Source organism: Rhinopithecus bieti, unplaced genomic scaffold (genome assembly GCF_001698545.2).
Source record: "Rhinopithecus bieti isolate Rb0 unplaced genomic scaffold, ASM169854v2 scaffold_429, whole genome shotgun sequence".
NCBI lineage: Eukaryota > Metazoa > Chordata > Mammalia > Primates > Cercopithecidae > Rhinopithecus > Rhinopithecus bieti.
In genome coordinates, this window is record NW_016803027.1 from 73975 (window position 1) to 92181 (window position 18207).

The following is an 18207-nucleotide window of genomic DNA, read 5'->3' on the forward strand; positions in this document are numbered from 1 at the left end:
CGGAAATTAGCTAGAATCTGACCTTCCCCCATCACTATTTTTGGGAGAGGTAATAAACAGGAGTAACTTCTCCAAGATACAATGCTATTTATCTCGCTCTTGTTTAGCCTACAGTCCGATAAATACAGGTATATAAATAAATTAAAACGCCTCAAAGAGCATTAAGCCAGAAAGACCCATGCTTTAAATACACATTGGGCTTGAACAGAAGTGTGTGCATATGCATACGCAAACTCATGTGTAAAGAGTCTCTTAATTTAGAAAACAGCACTTCAACCTCTTGTGCTTAAAGTCAAGCAAATATGGTACAGACAGAACCAGAGAGCTCTGCTGCTGGCCCATCTCCCTCACTCAGGTATCAGTCACTTGAGAGACCCGCTTTAGAGCAAGTGTTCCAGGAGAAATCACGCATTGCTACCCAGGGGAAAGAACAAAAGAGGGCTTGCAGATTCAATATCCAGCCTCCACCTCACGACAAATGTATTTGTCAGTGAAAAGGAAGAGAGGTTTGCTTCCAATTCCTTTATGATCCAAAGTATTAGGTTGGCACAAAAATAATTGCAGGTTTTGTCATTATTTTTATTTATTTATTTATTTATTTATTTACTTTTTTTAGATGCAGTCTCACTCTGGGCCCAGACTGGAGTGCTGTGGCACGTTCTTGGCTGACTGTGACCCCCGCCTCCTGGGTTCAAGTGATTCTCCTGCCTCAGCTTCCCTTGTAGCTGGGAGTACAGGAATGTGTCACCACGCCCAGCTGATTTCTGTATTTTTAGTAGAGGGGTTTCACCATGTTGGCCAGGCTGGTCTCGAACTCCTGACCTCAGATGATCCACCCTCCTTGGCCTCCTAAAGTGCTGGGATTACAGGCGTAAGCCAACGCGCCCAGCCTGTCATTACTTTTAATGGCAAAAACCGCAACTACTTTGGCACCAATCTGATAGGCAAATGTCACTGTGTATTTAATGTATCCTTCCTTGTTAATGAGCTTAAACCAATGTCTGAGGCTGTGGTGACTGTTTGACTATGGAGGTACCTGCTGTAAAAGGAAGTAAATAAATGCAAAGTTAGGGCAGCCCCCTGCCAATGTAAAGCTGCTAGAACATATGCCCAGTTACAAGCTATATTATATGGAATTTGAAGTGAGAGAAATCCCTAGAAAATGGGATTTCATTTTCTAGAAAATGAAAACTCAGTTTATTTAAAATCTGGCTCCTTCTAATTTAATAATGAATGCTCACAAAAGTATGAGACAGAAGAGAAATAAGCTTCAGTGTAAAGCTTTCCTTCCAAAGAGGTTTGTTCAAAAAAGAAGTCTGTTCAAAATTTTAAGACTCATCTAAAGACTATTTATTGAAGACCTACTATGTACAGCACTGCAGTAGGCACCACTGGAGATCAGATACAAATGAGGGAAATCCCTGGGAGATTCCTACTTTACATCTAAGAAATCACAACTTCAATTGTTCTTCACACCAGAGACAAAAGGGCACACTGGAGACCACCACTCCTCTATCCAATACTGTGGGGGAGGAAGTGGGGACACTAGACACGGTAGTAGCTCTGGAAATAAATAGCTGCTTAAGTTCACACACCCTTGAATTTTTCCCTTACAAATAAGCATAGTCTTCTGAGTTTTCTATACAAAAACATAAAAGAAGTAAAGCACCTTAAAACCTGAGTCAAAACTACTAGCCTAGAATCAAGACACTGTGATAGGAATTGCTAAATCAGATGAGACAGATGGGTTCCCCTAGTATCAGGAGCTTAATGATTTCCCGGTTACCAGTGGAGCTGAGTACAAGCATGCCTTAAGATAGAAGGCAAATCTGTCAAGGCCCTCCCCTCCTGGAGAATCTGCAGTGGGGTTAGCAGTCCTAAAGCTCCACTCCAGCACTCTGCCTCCTCCACTGCGCCACTCCTGCCACCCCATCCTCGCCTCAGTCTTTCCCAGAAGTCATTTCATCTGCTTGGAGACTGTTGTCACAGTATCTGCACGATGCATCATTTTCTCAGAAAAAGATAAAGAATAGAAAAGGTAAATCAATAGACAGAAAGTAGAGGAGTGGTTGCCTGGGCTGAGGTTAGAATGGGAGTGAGGTAAAGGAGCATGAGACTTTTGGAGTGATGGAAATGTTCTAAAATTGGTTTGTGGTGGTGGTTGCACAACTCTGTAAATATACTAAACATCATTGAACTGTACACTTAAAACAGGTTATTTTTATGGTATGTAAATGATATCCCAATAAAGCTGTTAATTTTTTTAAAAGTGTTAACTGTGTTTAACATTAAGCCATGAGAATGTCTACCCAAACGTGGGAGAAACAGCCTTGCTGAAAATGTGAAAACACGAGCAAATAGATCATAAGTTTGTTCAGGATTCCTTCAAACTTTAATTGTGGGGGTAAAATCAGGCAGCCACTGAAGATAAAATACAGTCCCTGGGAGTAATCACAATGCTGTTTTCTTTTGTAACGTGGACATGATAAGAGTTTTTTGTTTTGTTTTGTTTTGTTTTTCAGCGCAAGTGGTCAAAAGTTGTCAAAATTGTCTTCATTCCTCGATTGTCTCTTTTTTACCAGTCTCTTGCCCTTCAAACAGAGGATACCTGGCCTCCACATCAGCCCATGTGGTGCTGCCATTGCCTAGGTCTCGGACTATGCTGGGCAGCTCAGAGACCTAGAGACGAGGAGAGAGAAGCCAAGTATCAACCAACTTGTTCAGATTTTTAAGAGGAAGATTCATCCTGAACTCAGGAAACCTTACACAGAGCCAAACAATGTCATGCCGGGCATGGGTTCATGTTCTTCTTCTAGCCCACAATGCCCACCAGTTCCCCCAGACAACTCAATTCTGCCACAAAGCCTTTCCTAACTTTTCTAAATCTCTATGTCCCTTGCCTCACGTGTATTAAATTTAACTATTAGAACAAACAGGAGTCAGTCAAGTAACTCGTGTGAGGGAGTTACATAACACTGGCAAACTGGAGAGCTCTGACGAAGGAGGCCACTGTTCCTTAGCCAAAATCAAACACTGGCTGCCACACAGCAATGGTTCTCAAACTCGAGTGCACGTCAGAATCATCTGGAGGTCTCGTTAAAACTAAAAAAGTTTTGCCTGCCCCCACTGCCTCTCCATCCCCAGTTTATGATGTAGTAGGTCTGGGGAGGTTTTGCTTATCTTACACATTTCCAGGTGATACTGATGGTGCTGGTCTAGGGACTACACTTTTGAGAACCACACCTAGATGGGTACACAGGTCCAGAGTAGCCAGATGGTCTCTAAAAAGTCAAGCTAGAAATTCACGACTTCTGGATTAGACTATAAACTCCTTCAGAAAAAAAAAAGTAGTCTTTTGCTTCTGTTTTCCCTATTAGTATCTGTACCAAGCTAAGTACGGAACAGGCACTTGAAATATGTGCTCAAAGTTGATAAATTAGGCAGGGAGACGTCAATTAGAGCAGCTACTCTTTCCTTTCCCTTACCACCCATCCTTCCCCTTCTGTGCTTCTACCATCTCCATTACTGCCTTCCTATTGACCAAAATTACTGAAACATGACTCACTGTTTTCAATATCTGAACACGGAAAAGTTTATACATACACATGTATATGTGTCTGTAAAAATAAAAAATTAAAATGTCTAACCCCTCAAAAGCCTACCAATAAAACTATGGCAACAAATTCTTGGCATCATATTTCTCTTGCCCAATAAACAAACAAGTATAAAAGCAAACTGCTGGAGAACGAGCCCAGAGCAATACAAATGGTTATAAAATATTAGAGAAGTCCTAATGGATATTTTCATAATTAAACCAGGGGGACTTGAGAATCTGGGCTCTGTCTGATAGAAGCCGTTCATTAAAATTAAAAAGAAAAAAAAAAGGAAAAGGAGCATATACACATCAAAATCCAACACAAATCAGTAAGAAGCAGTATACATTTCTAAGGCTAAAAATGCCAAAGAGAAGGCCAGATACCTCTGCTCTTATCTGCCGCATTGAGTCACGGTCCCTCAGAGTTGCAGTGTGGGGGGTCTTGTTCACTGTGTCAAAGTCAATGGTGACGCCAAAAGCCACGCCTATCTCATCAGTCCTGGCATAGCGCCTTCCAATTGACCCAGAGGAATCGTCTACCTTGTGAGACACTCCATGCCTGGTGAGGGCTTCCGCTATCCAAAATAAACAAAGTAAATTAAATATAGAACAATGGAGTTAAGCCCAGTGTTATCTAACTACTGTCTTACAAGCTCAGGAGACTTATAAAAGGGACCAAGACAAGACAGCAACAAGTTGAGCTGCAACACAAAGAAACATCCCTAAAGTTTAATAAATCCCTTGTGAGAATCCAAATCTTCACGCATACCTCCATCTGATACAGCTATAGGGGGAACAAATATAGGACCAAGAGCCAAGGCCAGAAGGTGAGTCCTGACTCCACCACCTCCATTTTTATGGCTCTGAGCAGGTCAATGGAATCTCCCCACTTCCCGACTCTGAAATAAGTGGGATGTGCCAGATGACCACTAGGATTCCTTTCAGGGCCGTGGATTCCGTGGCTGTAGATCCACTAGGGTTGCTACACTCCACTTGCGTTCCCTCGATGAACTGAGCACCAAGGTCAGTATGAGAAGGAAATAATTTTTAAATCTGACTCTTGGGTCCTACCTTGACTCACTCAAACGCCACAATAAAACATCTGAGTAAGCATACCCTCTCTCTTAGAAATAAGAGTACAGGCTAAAATCATGTACTCTTTATAAAATCATTTATATTCATTATTCAATCTCTATTTTTATTGAAATAAACGATATATTTCCTAAGATTGAGTCTCCTGATGGTGTTCCCATGGAGTTTACCCAATTGAATTTGCTTACATAATTCCTTGACAAATGGCATGAACTCCTGGTTTTGGCTCAGTGGGAGGACGGAACATTTGAATGGAGCGACTACAGCAGGGAAACTGAAGAACTGGATGATTTAAAAAGAAAAAAATCCAAATATGTTAATTCGTAAATATCTAAATGCTAATACACCAAACCAAAAGAGGTTAATATTCAGCAAGTGTTCAAGCATAACATCATTACCCAAATGCCAGAAAACATGACATGAAAAGCAGTATGGCAAAAGAGAAGCAGGAGAACCAGCATCAGAAACACCTGGTTTCAGCTCCGAATTTGGCCAACTCATGAACTCTCTTTCTAAGCCTTAGTTTCTCCATCTAAAAAGCAGGTCTCTACCACCTGCTCTGCTTGCTTCACAAACCCGTTACTAAAAAAGTCAAATGATGTGAAAGCATTCTGAAAGCTACTACATACAAAAGACGGTAATTTTTGGTCCCACATAAAAGACAGTTTTTCTGTGGAGACTACCTAAATCATCAAACAAGTGGCAGTGTCCCAAACCAAAAGCCCATTCTGTCTTTCAAGAAAAGAACCTATGAGCCTTAGTGACCAAGTGAAACAGAAAAGTTTAATTAGCTCACAAACGTATGTCCAAAAGCAATAGTACAAAACAAAAAAGATGCTCCATATGCCTACACTAAAAAGTACATACAGCCTTCTTAAACTGCCCTGAAATAGTTTCTGAGTAACTCAGAAATCAAAGAAAGCAAAAATAAGGCTGGGCACAGTGGCTCCTGCCTGTAACCCCAGCACTTTGGGAAGCTGAGGCAGAATAATTGCTTGAGCCCAGGAATTCAAGACCAGCCAGGGCAACATGGCAAGACCCCATCTCTCCAAAAACTAAAAAATTAGCTGGGCATTGTGAGGCGCACCTGTGGTCCCAGCTACTCGGGAGGCTGAAGCAGGAGGATTGCTTGAGCCCAGAAGTTTGAGGCTGTAGTCAGCTGAGATCATGCCACTGCACTCCAGCTGAGCAACAAAGCGAGACCAAAAAAAAAAAAAAAAAAAAAGCGAAAATAAAAATATTCTGTGGAAGGCAAACCAATCTACTACTTTGGGTTGGAAATGGGAACTGAAGGCAGTTCTTAATACTTGTACAAAAGGTTCACTTGAAGGCAAAAACACAGAATAAATTTGTCCCATAAAAATAATGAATGACACAGATTCCAGTTTAGCCTCTTACCCAAAGTTCAATTAACCTTTAATGCCAAGCAATGAATATCCCACTCTAAGTAAGGCCTGTATTCCACTAACATTGCTGCTCACATCACAGAAGGTTCAGAATTATATTCCCTTCCTCCATCGTGTGATATTTCTATTTAATATGAGACAGTAATAGGGACCTGCCTTTATAGAAAATAGTTTTAGAATTTCACTAGCAATGTTTTTATATGAAATTTATAGGCAAATAGATTGAGGAACTAGGTGCTAATAATTTAGAAGCATTTTTGGCTTCCCACAGTCTAATCAAATTTCTCTTCATCATGGGAATTCACGCAATTCATAAAACACTGTGACTAATTTATTCTTGTTTAGCCCTTACGAAATTTCTATTAAAGCTCTAGTTATATTAATATTGTTAGATTCAAAGAACAGCTAAAAGATTTTCTAAAACCTTTGTATTAGAAAATAAGCAGAAAAGCTTGAAGCAGACTTGACATCTAAAAAGAACACATGCAGTTATGTTTGATATCATTTCTCAAAAAGAACCAAGCCTTATGTTTGTATACCTGGGGCCTAGCCCAGGTTCTTACAATCTGTTGAATGACTAGGGCTGCTTCTTCAAGGTTGGGAAATGAAGATGCAACTTTAGGGCAGAGAGTACAATACTAACTTTATTAGCTATGTATTACAATAGTGTGTCAGACTGAAGTACTGCTGCCGAGAATGCACTAGTTCATCCTTCAAGGTTAAATGTCCTAGAAAGAACCACAGGGTTGATGTCTAACATTACATACACTCAAGCTTTAGAATGGCCAAGTGGATGACAGTTTCTTTCAATTAGCCTGACATATACAACCTCTCCTTTTTAACCATTCTTCTGGTTGGCTTTCCTAGCAATCTGACCAGGAGTGTAACTTCTGCAGGCAGAGGCGAGGTAAAAATGGTGAAGTAAGGCAAGGAGATAGAGAGGAAGAAGGCAAGGAGCAGTGATTCAGAAGCATCAGAACCAAAAGAAAATTTGGTTTTTAGAATTTCTAAAAATTCTGATGGAGCTGATGAAGACTTCTTATAAACTTCTATCTTCAGCAATACTTGAATGCTAGGAAAGGCTATATACCCCAGATTATTATCCCATTTACGATCTGTCAAGCTTTCACAGTGAAATCACCCAGGGTTCTTATTATTAAAACACCCAGATTCCTGGGTCTTAGACCTAGTGAATCAGCATCTCCAGAGTAGAACCTAGGAATTCACATCTTTACCCCAAAAGTACCCCAGACAATTTTATGCAGTTTGAGAGGGTTCCCTTTGATACTTTACCAGAGTATAGATAGAGTTTAGTGGTCTGGCTAAATTCTATGAGTCATCTCATCCTTCTCAAATTTCTGAAAACACAGCATATCCAGAAAGTATCATTCCTTCCATTGACATAATATAGATTGTTCCCCAAAGTAATTGGTTCAGTCTCAGAATAGAGAGCACCAGGCAACTAAAACAATAGCTTCTAGAATAACCTAAAGCTCAAATAAGATAACATAGGAAAGTGGTTTGTCTATAAAAACTTAAGCAAAGATGAATGTTAATAGCACTAGTAGATTATAGTAATAACTAGTTGATCATTCTAGAGTCTTATTAATGTACTTCACAATGTAATTCAGAACATTTTTATTTTCTGACACTATAACAGCACACTACATGACAACTTACTGTTCTCTGTTCATCTCCTTCTCGTACATGGAATGTATGTTCAAATACCGTATACATGATCCTACCCAGGCCGAAGGAGGGTTCAATTACATTCGGAACAACTTCTTCCACTGCGAAAGAGATAGAAATTCAGTAACATTCTCTTAAATACCACATAATGCATTTCAGATTCTCTCTATAAACAATTCGCTGGGCATGGTGCTCACGCCTGTAATCCCAGCATTTTGGGAGGCTGAGGTGGGTGGATCATCTGAGGTCAGGAGTTCGAGACCAGCCTGGCCAACATGGTGAAACCCCGTCTCTACCAAAAATACAAAAATTAGCTGAGAGTGGTGGCAGTTGCCTGTAATCCCAGCTACTTGGGAGGCTGAGGCAGCAGAATCACTTGAATCCCGGAGGCGGAGATTGCAGTGAGCCAAGATCGTGCCATTGTACGCCAACCTGGAAAACAAGGGCGAGACTTGGTCTCAAAAAAAAAAAAAAATCTTAGCACTAAAAATATCTCTATTCTAGATGGATTTTTTATCTCTGTATATTAGAACAAAGAAACCAGAACATACCTAAAAACTATTTGCTAATAGGAAACATGCCTCTGAACAGAAAGTTAGAGTGAAAAAACCTTTCACCAAATTCTGTTTATACTGTGTAAAAATGAAATCTGAGTTACCAGAATATTTCTTCACCAGTTGGCAAACTACGAAGAGCAGCAGCTACACTTTGTCTCTATCACCTGCCTTGGCTACCCAGAAAGCACAAAAAAATCTAAGGCTTTTAATAAGATTTTACTAGAATTTAAAATCTAACACAGCTGGCAAAATTCACAAAAACAATTCCTACACACAGAAAGTATTACACAGTTTGTGTTTCTTTAACTTTTTAGCTTGTTATCTTGATGAGAACTTGTTCAGAACCAAATTACTGGCATTGTATTACCAACGTTCTGGGGTCAGGACACCCTTAGGGAAGAGTTTGCTCAAAGAACAGCAATCCATCAAAGACATCTTACAGTGGCCTACAGCTCTTCCTGTGGGTAAGACAACACCCGTGGTATACACAGGAAATATATTGATAATTATTACTTATTATGTGGAAAGGAAGAAGCACTGCTAAGCACTGTCCAGGTCTAAGATAACTGGTCATAACCTTGGAGAGTTCATGTTGTTTGGGAAATGAGATCATTGGAACCAAAAACTCACACATGTAGGGGAAAAGAGATCCTGTTTGTCTACGATAAAGAGTAATATTTTAGAACCACGATCAAGGCATTTCCCCACCATCCTTCTGTGGTATCTGAGTAATGGTGATGTGCAGCTCTGAACTAGCTGCCAGGATCGTGGCTACAAAGCCCCAGAGCGTGATGGAGAAGCCCCTGCTTACTCCTACCACTGCTCACTGAAGCCTGGCTACAAGACAGGCCAAGAACAAAGGCTCACTCTCTCCACTGGCAGTAGCTTCTCAAACACCCACTACTATTCTGTTTCCAGGAATTTCAATTCAGCCACAAATAAACTTCGGCATCCTTCATATATGCTCCAAATTGCTCATTGCCTGATTCACATAATTTGTTCTACAAAAAAAAATCATCTTCTTAACTTTTAAAAAAGCATGAAACATCACTGGTCTAAATGGCTTTTTTTTTTTTTGGAGACACAGTCTCGCCCTGTCACCCAGGCTGGAGTACAATGGCGCGATATCGGCTTACTGCAAACCTCCCGGGTTGAAGGGATTCACCTGCCTCAACCTCCCGAGTAGCAGGGATTACAGGCACGCACCTCCACGCCCAGCTAATTTTTGTATTTTTTGTTTGTTTGTTTTTGAGACGGTGTCTTGCTCAGTCGCCCAGGCTGGAGTGCAGTGGCATGCTCTCAGATCACTGCAAGCTCTGCCTCCCGGGTTCATGCCATTCTCCTGCCTCAGCCTCCTGAGTAGCTGGGATTACAGGTGCCCGCCACCACACCCAGCTAATTTTTTTTGTATTTTTAGTAGAGATGGGGTTTCACCATGTAAGCCAGGATGGTCTCGATCTCCTGACCTCGTGATCCACCCACCTCAGCCTCCCAAAATGCTGGGATTACAGGCGTGAGCCACTGTACCCGGCAAAATTTTCGCATTTTTAGTAGAGACGGGGTTTCACCATGTTGGCCAGGCTGGTCTCAAACTCCTGACCTCGTGATCTACCCGCTCTCGGCCTCCCAAAGTGTTGGGATTACAGGCATGAGCCACCGCGTCTGGCCCCTAAAGGACTTTTTAACAAGTTATTTTGCCAAAAAAGACAGGGAATGAGGGCTAGGCGTGGTCGCTCATGCCTGTAATCCCAGCACTTTGGGAGGCCGAGGCGGGTGGACTGCTTCAGCCTAGGAGTTCAAGACCAGCCTGGGCAACATGGCAAAAACCTCATCTCTACAAAAAATACAAAAATTCGCTGGGTATGGTAGTGTGCTCCTGTAGTCCCAGCTAATTGGGAGGCTGAGACAGGAGGGAGGAATGCTTCAGCCCGGGAGGCAGAAGTTGTGCCACTGCACTCCAGCCTGGGTGACAGAGCGAGACCCTGTCTCAAACAACAGCAAAAGCTTTAGGGAGCAGTGACTTTTAGTTTATCATTTTTACAAATTTACCATATAGTGTTTTCTGGAATCTCTTCACATTGACCATGTCTTTTGTTAACTGAAATGTTTTCCCTTCAGTTTCAATTGTAAATTCCCTACAAAGAAACAAAATACATTTTGTATTAGTTCAAACAGGCACCCCATGCCTTAATTTAAAGGAATTTTGTAGATTGCTAAATTGCTTTTTATTTTTATAACTTGATCAACTCTCCAGATACAATAAGTGATGTCAAATTTAAATTATTTCATAAGGAACACCAAATTAAGTATTATTCTAACAATGGCACCATTTGGAGGAGATACACCAAATTTTGACTAGTTTCATAAAATTCCACGAGTAACTTAATGACTAATGCCTTTGGTTTTGAGATCAAGGTAAAACCAAAAACAACTTTCTGAAAATTCAGTTTTAGAATAATAACAACTTTGTCAGAAATAAGCCTGCTGGTAAAAACACAAGGGTTCTCATTATTGTCCCAACAAATGTACAAATGAACCAGCATGTCATCTTACAGAAGTAATTTTACAGTCCAATGCCCACACTATTTTCAAAATAAATTTTGACATTTGTGTTGATGAAGATCAGTTTAAAAGAAGTTTAATGTTTCTGTTTCATATGGCAACATAAAATATTATCCCCCCCAAAATCACTGGCTGTCATGTATTTGTGTCCTGAGATATACCCATTCAGTTTCAGGTTATAATAATTCACCCTTATAAAGAGTTTCATGTAATACCTGTATTTCAGCTTAGGAGGTGTTTCCTCACATTTTGAGTATCAATTTGGATTTCTCTTGCCTCCCAAGCAATTCAGTGCTAGGATAGAGAGCCCTCATGTGGTTGACTCGGAAGCTGGATACTTGGCATACGTAACAACTGCATTTTGCTTGTTTCCACCTGTGATAATTTCATGACTCATCTGACTGGTGTTCACTGAATTCTTCCATTTTTACTATTCTGTCTGAAGTCTGTGTGTGCATACATTAAAGATTCCATTACATACACAGTGTTATATTCACCCTCTCTGTGAGCACAGTCTAAGTGTATCATAGTGAACAGCTATAAAAGAGTTGCAATTGGGTCAGGCATGGTGGCTCATGCCTGTAATCCCAGCACTCTGGGAGGCCAAGGCAGGCGAATCACCTGAGGTCAGGAGTTCAAGACCAGCCTGGTCAACATGGTGAAACCCTGTCTCTACTAAAAATACAAAAAATTAGCTAGGTGTGGTGGTGCACATCTGTAGTCCCAGCTACTCGGGAGGCTAAGGTGGGAGAATTGCTTGAAACTGGGAAGCAGAGGTTGCAGTGAGCTGAGATCACACCACTGCACCCCAGCCTGGGTGACAGAGTGAGACTCCATCTCAAAAAAAAGAAAGAGTTGCAATTGACAAGGAGACAGCCATTACTTGAGAATAAGTAATAAAGCAAACTGTGTTTATGGATAATGATATTTAACTAGTAATATAACTTAGTCCATTTTAATGGGATTTGATATTGTTTTAGTATAAATAGGTGTTAATTCTAGAAGACTAGAAATGTTTTAAAATTTTTCTGAAACAGATATCTTCAACTTGCAAGAGTTCATCTTTGTCCCATCTGTTCTTTGTTCCTTTTCCTCTTCTCCCATCTTCTTGTGGAATATTTTTTCTTATTCTACTTTATCTCCACTATTGGTTTATTAGTTACACTCCTTGTTTTCTTGTGTTTTTTTTTCCCAGGTGATTGCTCTAGAGTTCACTCTATGCATTTTTTAACTTATCATAGTTTATCTTCAAGTAACATTACACCATTTCATATATAATGTATACACCTCACAAGAGTATATTCCTAATTCTTTGCTCCCACCCTTTGTGCTATTGATAGCATACATTTTACTTCCACGAGTTATAGATTCTGTATTATTATTTTTACTTTAAATACTCCATTATCTTTTAAAGAAATTAAGAGATGAGAAAGAAAATGCCATTTCTATTTACCCACATATTTATCATTTCTAGATCTTTTAAGTCTTCTGGGTAGATCTAAACTTTCATACTTCTGCCTGAAGAAGTTCCTTTAACAATTCTCATAGTGGAGGTCTGTTGGTAATGCACTTTCAGAGCCCTGGATTGTCTAAAACAGAGGTGTTCAATCTTTTGGCTTCCCTGGGCCACACTAGAAGAACTGTCTTGGATTGCAAGTAAAATACACTAACACTAGCCATAGCTGATGAGCAAAGAAAAAAAAAACTGCAAAAAAAACTCATAATGTTTTTCGAAAGTTTACGAACTTGTGTTGGGCAGCATCAAAAGCCATCCTGGGCCATATACAGCCTGCAGGCTGCAGGTTGGACAAGCTTGGTCTTAAAGTATTTCCTCTTCATTTTTGAAAGATATTTTTGCTGGGCGTAGGAATTTTAAAACACTTTAAAAGATTTTAAAGCACTTTAAAAGATTTCATTCCATTATATGGTGATCTGCATAGTTTTTGATATGAATTCTAATCATTCTTATCTTCATTTGTTTTTATGTAATGAGTCTTTTCCCCTTTAGCTGCTTTAAAGGTTCTTCTCTTCATCCCTGGTTTTTAGCTATTGATTTTCATGTGTCTTCATATGGTCATCTTTGTGTTTATCCTGCTTGGGGCTAAGCTTCTTCAATCTGTAGTTTTATTGTTTTCATCAAATTTGGAAAATTTCCAGCTATTGTATATTTTTTCTATATGCCCTGTCTAGGCTCTCAATTACACATGCATTAGATGGTCTGATATTGTCCTATTGGACATTTTTTTCCCAGTCTCGTTTTTTCTATGCTTCATTTTGGATAGTTTTTGTTGCTATGTCTTTGAGTTCAATGACCTTTCTCCTGTAATGTTTAATCTACTGTTAATCCCATCCAGTGACATTTTCATTTGAGATACTGTCTCTAAATGTTTCATGTTGTTTATATATATAAAAAACATGTGTTTATATCCATATTACACATATATTTTTCCATTTCTCACCTCACATGTTCATGTTTTCCTTTACACCCTTGAGTACATGAAGCATATTTATAGTAAGTGCTTTAACATCCTTATGTATTTACCGCATCATGTTTTTTCTAGGTGTTTCTTTCAACTGACTTTACTCCTCATTTTCCTGCTATTTCATATATATATATAGTAATTTTTATTGTTTGCTGGATATTGAAAATTTTACATTGTTCAGTGCTGGATTTTGTTGTATTCCTTTAAAGACTTTTCTCTAGTTTTTTTTTTTGAGACGGAGTCTCGCTCTGTTGCCCAGGCTGGAGTGCAGTGGCAAGATCGCGGCTCACCGCAAGCTCTGCCTCCTAGGTTCACGCCATTCTCCTGCCTCAGCCTCCGAGTAGCTGGGACTATAGGCGCCCACTGCCATGCCCGGCTAAATTTTTGTATTTTTAGTACAGATGGGGTTTCACCGCGTTAGCCAGGATGGTCTCCTGACCTCGTGATCTGCCTGCCTCGGCCTCCCAAAGTCCTGGGATTACAGGTGTGAGCCACCATGCCCTGCCTTCTCTATTGTTTATATTCATGCTTAAACAATTAGAGAGTATTCTAAACCTCCAAAAAGGAGAAGTGACCTGAGAGATAGTAGATGTAGTTTCTAACCCTTCCTGGCTGGGTAAGTCTCTTTAAGAAAGTTAATAGGAAAAAAAAAAAAAAATCTTTATATTCTACTTCAAATCTTTTTCCAGGCTCTAATGCCAAAATCTCAGCAAAGACAGTCCTTCAAATGCAGCCAAGATACAGTACTTACCTGCAAAAAATCTTAAGAAATTAATCACACCCTAACTTTCAGAACCTGGCAGAAGACACAACTGACTGGAGCCCATGGAAGACTAAACATCTGAAATCTTACCCTTTCTCATTCAGCAGCATCTCCATTTCTGTAACATAGCACTCATCACAAATGGCAAGATACTCCATCACCAGTTTTGCATCCTTCTTATACGCCTTACCAATTGCTCCCTTATTGGGTTCAAACTGAACAACATTGACTGTTTTGTATGAAGTAGTCAAGGAATCCAAAACTACAGCACTGCCTCAGTATTTCAGAAAACGAGCCTGAAAACAATCAGTCAACAACTTAAAACCACCCCAGCTCTCTATCAGTACTCCAGATCCTGTTTATGTTGATTTTAAGGCAAGATGAAACACCTGTCCACAAAATCATTCAGGCAAATCTCACCCAAAATTAATACCATCAATAGAAACTTTTCCAGTTACAGCGAGAAAAAAGAGATATTATCTAATCAGCAATGACCCAACCCATGGCATAAGAACTTCTGATAAGAATTTATTTCTAAAATGCCCAAAACAAGATCTATTTCCTGTCACTGACCTACCCCTAAGAAATCAGCTCATAACTTCACTGCCTAGTAAAGAAAGAAAATTTCTATTTTGCTGATTTTCAGACCAAGTGAGTTAAACTATTATTTCATCTACTATCAAATGGCACTCATCTTTTAATGGAAAAAGCTTTCACCAGGCACTCTTTATTTAAAGAGCATGTAGGTAGGTGCAGGTGTGAAGCGCATTTTGGAAACAGCTGAGAAAAACTATTAACGCTCTGAAAGATATTCAGAGTATTTTTCTAAATATGCTTCTTTTAAAGGCCAAACATTGAGTGGGCACACGTCAGACTACAAGTGCAGAGAACAGGAAAGGAACAAAGAGATAGGTAAAATAATAGGTTTAAACAAGTGTTACTACGGTATTGAAAACATCTCCATTTATCCATAGAACACGGTAAAGACTTGGACTTAGTCATTAGCAAGATGTTCACATGTGAATCCTGAGTTTCTGGAGTGACCAGAAAGGATATGGGTTCTTTCAGAGGTTTCTCAGCTACAAGTGGGACTTTGGTGGCTCGTGTATGACAGGAGAGGTCATAACAGGAACGATCAGCACATCCAACAATCTCAATCCAACCCTAAAAAGATATAATCAATAAAAACATTACTTACTTATTACTTACATTGGGTTCATTCACAAATGCATGCAGATTATAACCCTTTCATATATTCAAGGATAATTCGATTATATAATCTTCATTCAAATTTTATAAATATTTGAAATGGGAATAGCCTCATATATCAGGCAGCTAATAAACCTATAAAATATAATTCACACGGATCTGGGTGTGATGGCTCACGCCTGTAATCCCAGGTACTTGGGAAGTTGAAGTGGAAGGATCACTTGAGACCAGGAGTTTGAGACCAATCTGGGCAACATAGTGAGACCCCATCTTTAAAAAAAAAAAAAGAAAGAAAGAAAAAATATATAATTCACACTGTACACAAAATAGTCTTCCTTTCTGGGTGGATTTATATTGTCATACTTAGTCTGCGGTGTAAACTAATATATTCTGGAATTTAATTACGGAAATTAAATGTGAACCTAGACAAAGCCTGTAAATTTGGTTCAAATTTGTGAACAGGAATCAAAATGAACTTGGCAGAAACCATAATTCTTTGGATGAAGTACCTACTGTTCTCACAACTTGACAGATGGCTGACTAAACACCTACTTCAGCTTGCCATAAATGTGGGCATTTGGATTCAATTCACTTTCTTTACTGAACAAAAGAAAACTCAGTATAAGAGTGGATAAAGTTTAGGTCACACAATAAAATTATATAAGAGCATTATGATCACATCGATGCCAGGTTCCCTGTCTTATAAATACATACATAAGATACTTTTAAAAAGCAAAATTTTAATTATTTTCAAAGAACCTGCAATGAATTGAATGCTTGTGTCCTTGGCAAAATTCATATACTGAAATCCTAACTCCCAACATGATGGTATTAGGAGGAGGTGCCTTTGGGAGGTGATTAGGTCATGAGGATGGAGCCCTGATCACTGGAATCTGGGACCCCAGAGAGCTCTCTTGCCCTCTTTCACCATGTGAAGATACAACAAGAAGTTGGCAGTATGCGACTGAGAATGGGGCCCTCACAAGAATCAGACCATGCTGGCACCCTGATCTCTGACTTTCAGCCTCCAGAACAGTGAGAAATCAATGTCCGTTGTTTATAAGCCACTCCGTATGTGGTACTTTCTTATAGCAACCCCAACTATGACAAACTCTTAAGAACCCGTTATTTCAATAAGAAAAAGAGTTTGTAAAGAGCTTATTTTGGTCGATATCTAGTTAGTCCTTCTCACGAAGATTCGTTTTTTTTTTTTTTTTTTTTTTTTTGCCCTTGATCCAAAGAGTTTGGGGGAACTAAACCATCAAAACTACTAAGCTTGGCCAGACACAGTGGCTCATGTCTGTAATCCCAGCACTTTGGGAGGCTGAGGCGGGCAGATCACCTGAGGTCAGAAGTTCAAGACCAGCCTGGCTAACATGGAGAAACTCCGTCTTCACAAAAAATACAAAAATTAGCCGGGTGCAGTGCCATCCATCTGTAATCCCAGCTACTCGGGAGGCTGAGGCAGGAGAATCGTTTGAACACAGGAGGCAGAGGCTGCAGTGAGCGGAGAATGCACCACTGCATTCCAGCCTGGGTGACAGAGGAAGGCTTTGTCTCAAAAAAAGAAAAAAGACAAAACTATTAAGCTTTCCAAGCCCATGTTATCACATGGGGTGTCTGTAATAAAGCAAGCAAATATAAAACTCATATGAGCTCAGAAACTCCAACACAAAACAAAAGGAATTAAACAACAAAGCCTAAAAACATGCAATCTGGCAATCTGACATTCCCTATACATGTCGACTGGTAAATATACTTATGTTCTTAAACATACAGTTTGGTGGTTATAATTTACCAAAGATGTCAACTAACATTTATGTACTAAAAGGTAAAATTACAAAAACGTGCCTGAGAATAACAACGTTGGGATAGCGATTACTTCTCTGGAGGGAAAGAGGATTAGTGTGGCATTAACTACAATGGTAACTTTTTTTATTAAAAAAAATATATAAAGCACACAAAAGTATTAAACTCTCTAAGGGAGTTCTTCCCTCTCGTTAAGAGCATCTGGGACTCTGGAGCTTCTTGTTTCATTTAGCCCTGTTTTCCAGTGACTTTCCATTTTCTGATCCCCAGCCTCACAGTAGCACTCAGATAAGGACTAGAAGGCATACAGTGGGGTTTATAAAGCAGTACAGCATAACTGTTAAGAGCATGGGCCTGGCGTCAGACAGCCAGGTTTATATCCCAGCCTCACCACTCACTGGCTGTGAGACTTAAGCAAATTACTTAATGGAGACAGCAAGAACAACATCTGGTTTAATCTGAAATTAGAGTCAGAGCAAACTAAAAGAAGGAGCTGGGTATGAAACAAAAAGAAAAGAAATAATCTTTTCTCATAAAAAAGGAAAACATTTTATTGGTTTGATCCGAAAATAAAAGAAGTCCCAGAAAATCTAAAAGTGTAAAGAAATTAGTGATCACCCATAATCCTAAGAATAATTACTATTATCATTTTGACATATGTCAAGTAAGCTTGCTAAGAAAATCCTAACAGATTACAGTAATTCTTTCCTAATTCCACAAGGGAAAAGAATATATTAAAAACAACATCATTAATAGCCATTTATAAACATATGCAGATTATTATGCATTTATGCATGTGTGTGTTAGAACACATAGAAAAATCATCTAGAGAAGGCAGACATACCCAAGACCATGGAGCTAAGCATGATCTTTTTTTGTTTGTTTGAGACAGGGCCTCACTCTGTCGCCCAGGCTTGAGTTCAGTGGTGCAATCACGGCTCACTACAGCCTCAACCTCCTGGGTTCATGTGATCTTCCCACCTCAGCCTCCCAAGTAGCTGAAACTACAGGGGCGTGCTATCACACCTGGCTAATTTTGTAC

The 18207-nt window shown here is 39.5% G+C and overlaps 1 protein-coding gene across 1 annotated transcript in view; it reads right to left on the reverse strand.

Moving 5' to 3' along the window:
• Positions 1 to 2369: 2369 nt before the first annotated feature.
• Positions 2370 to 18207, reverse strand: part of GARS1 (glycyl-tRNA synthetase 1) — a 39498-nt gene continuing 23660 nt past the window's right edge. Inside the window, 7 exon segments of the mRNA XM_017877730.1 lie at positions 2370 to 2679; positions 3980 to 4170; positions 4876 to 4969; positions 7774 to 7883; positions 10389 to 10474; positions 14238 to 14383; positions 15204 to 15311. Coding sequence (XP_017733219.1) covers positions 2554 to 2679; positions 3980 to 4170; positions 4876 to 4969; positions 7774 to 7883; positions 10389 to 10474; positions 14238 to 14383; positions 15204 to 15311 — 861 coding nt within the window. The 3' untranslated portion in view covers positions 2370 to 2553.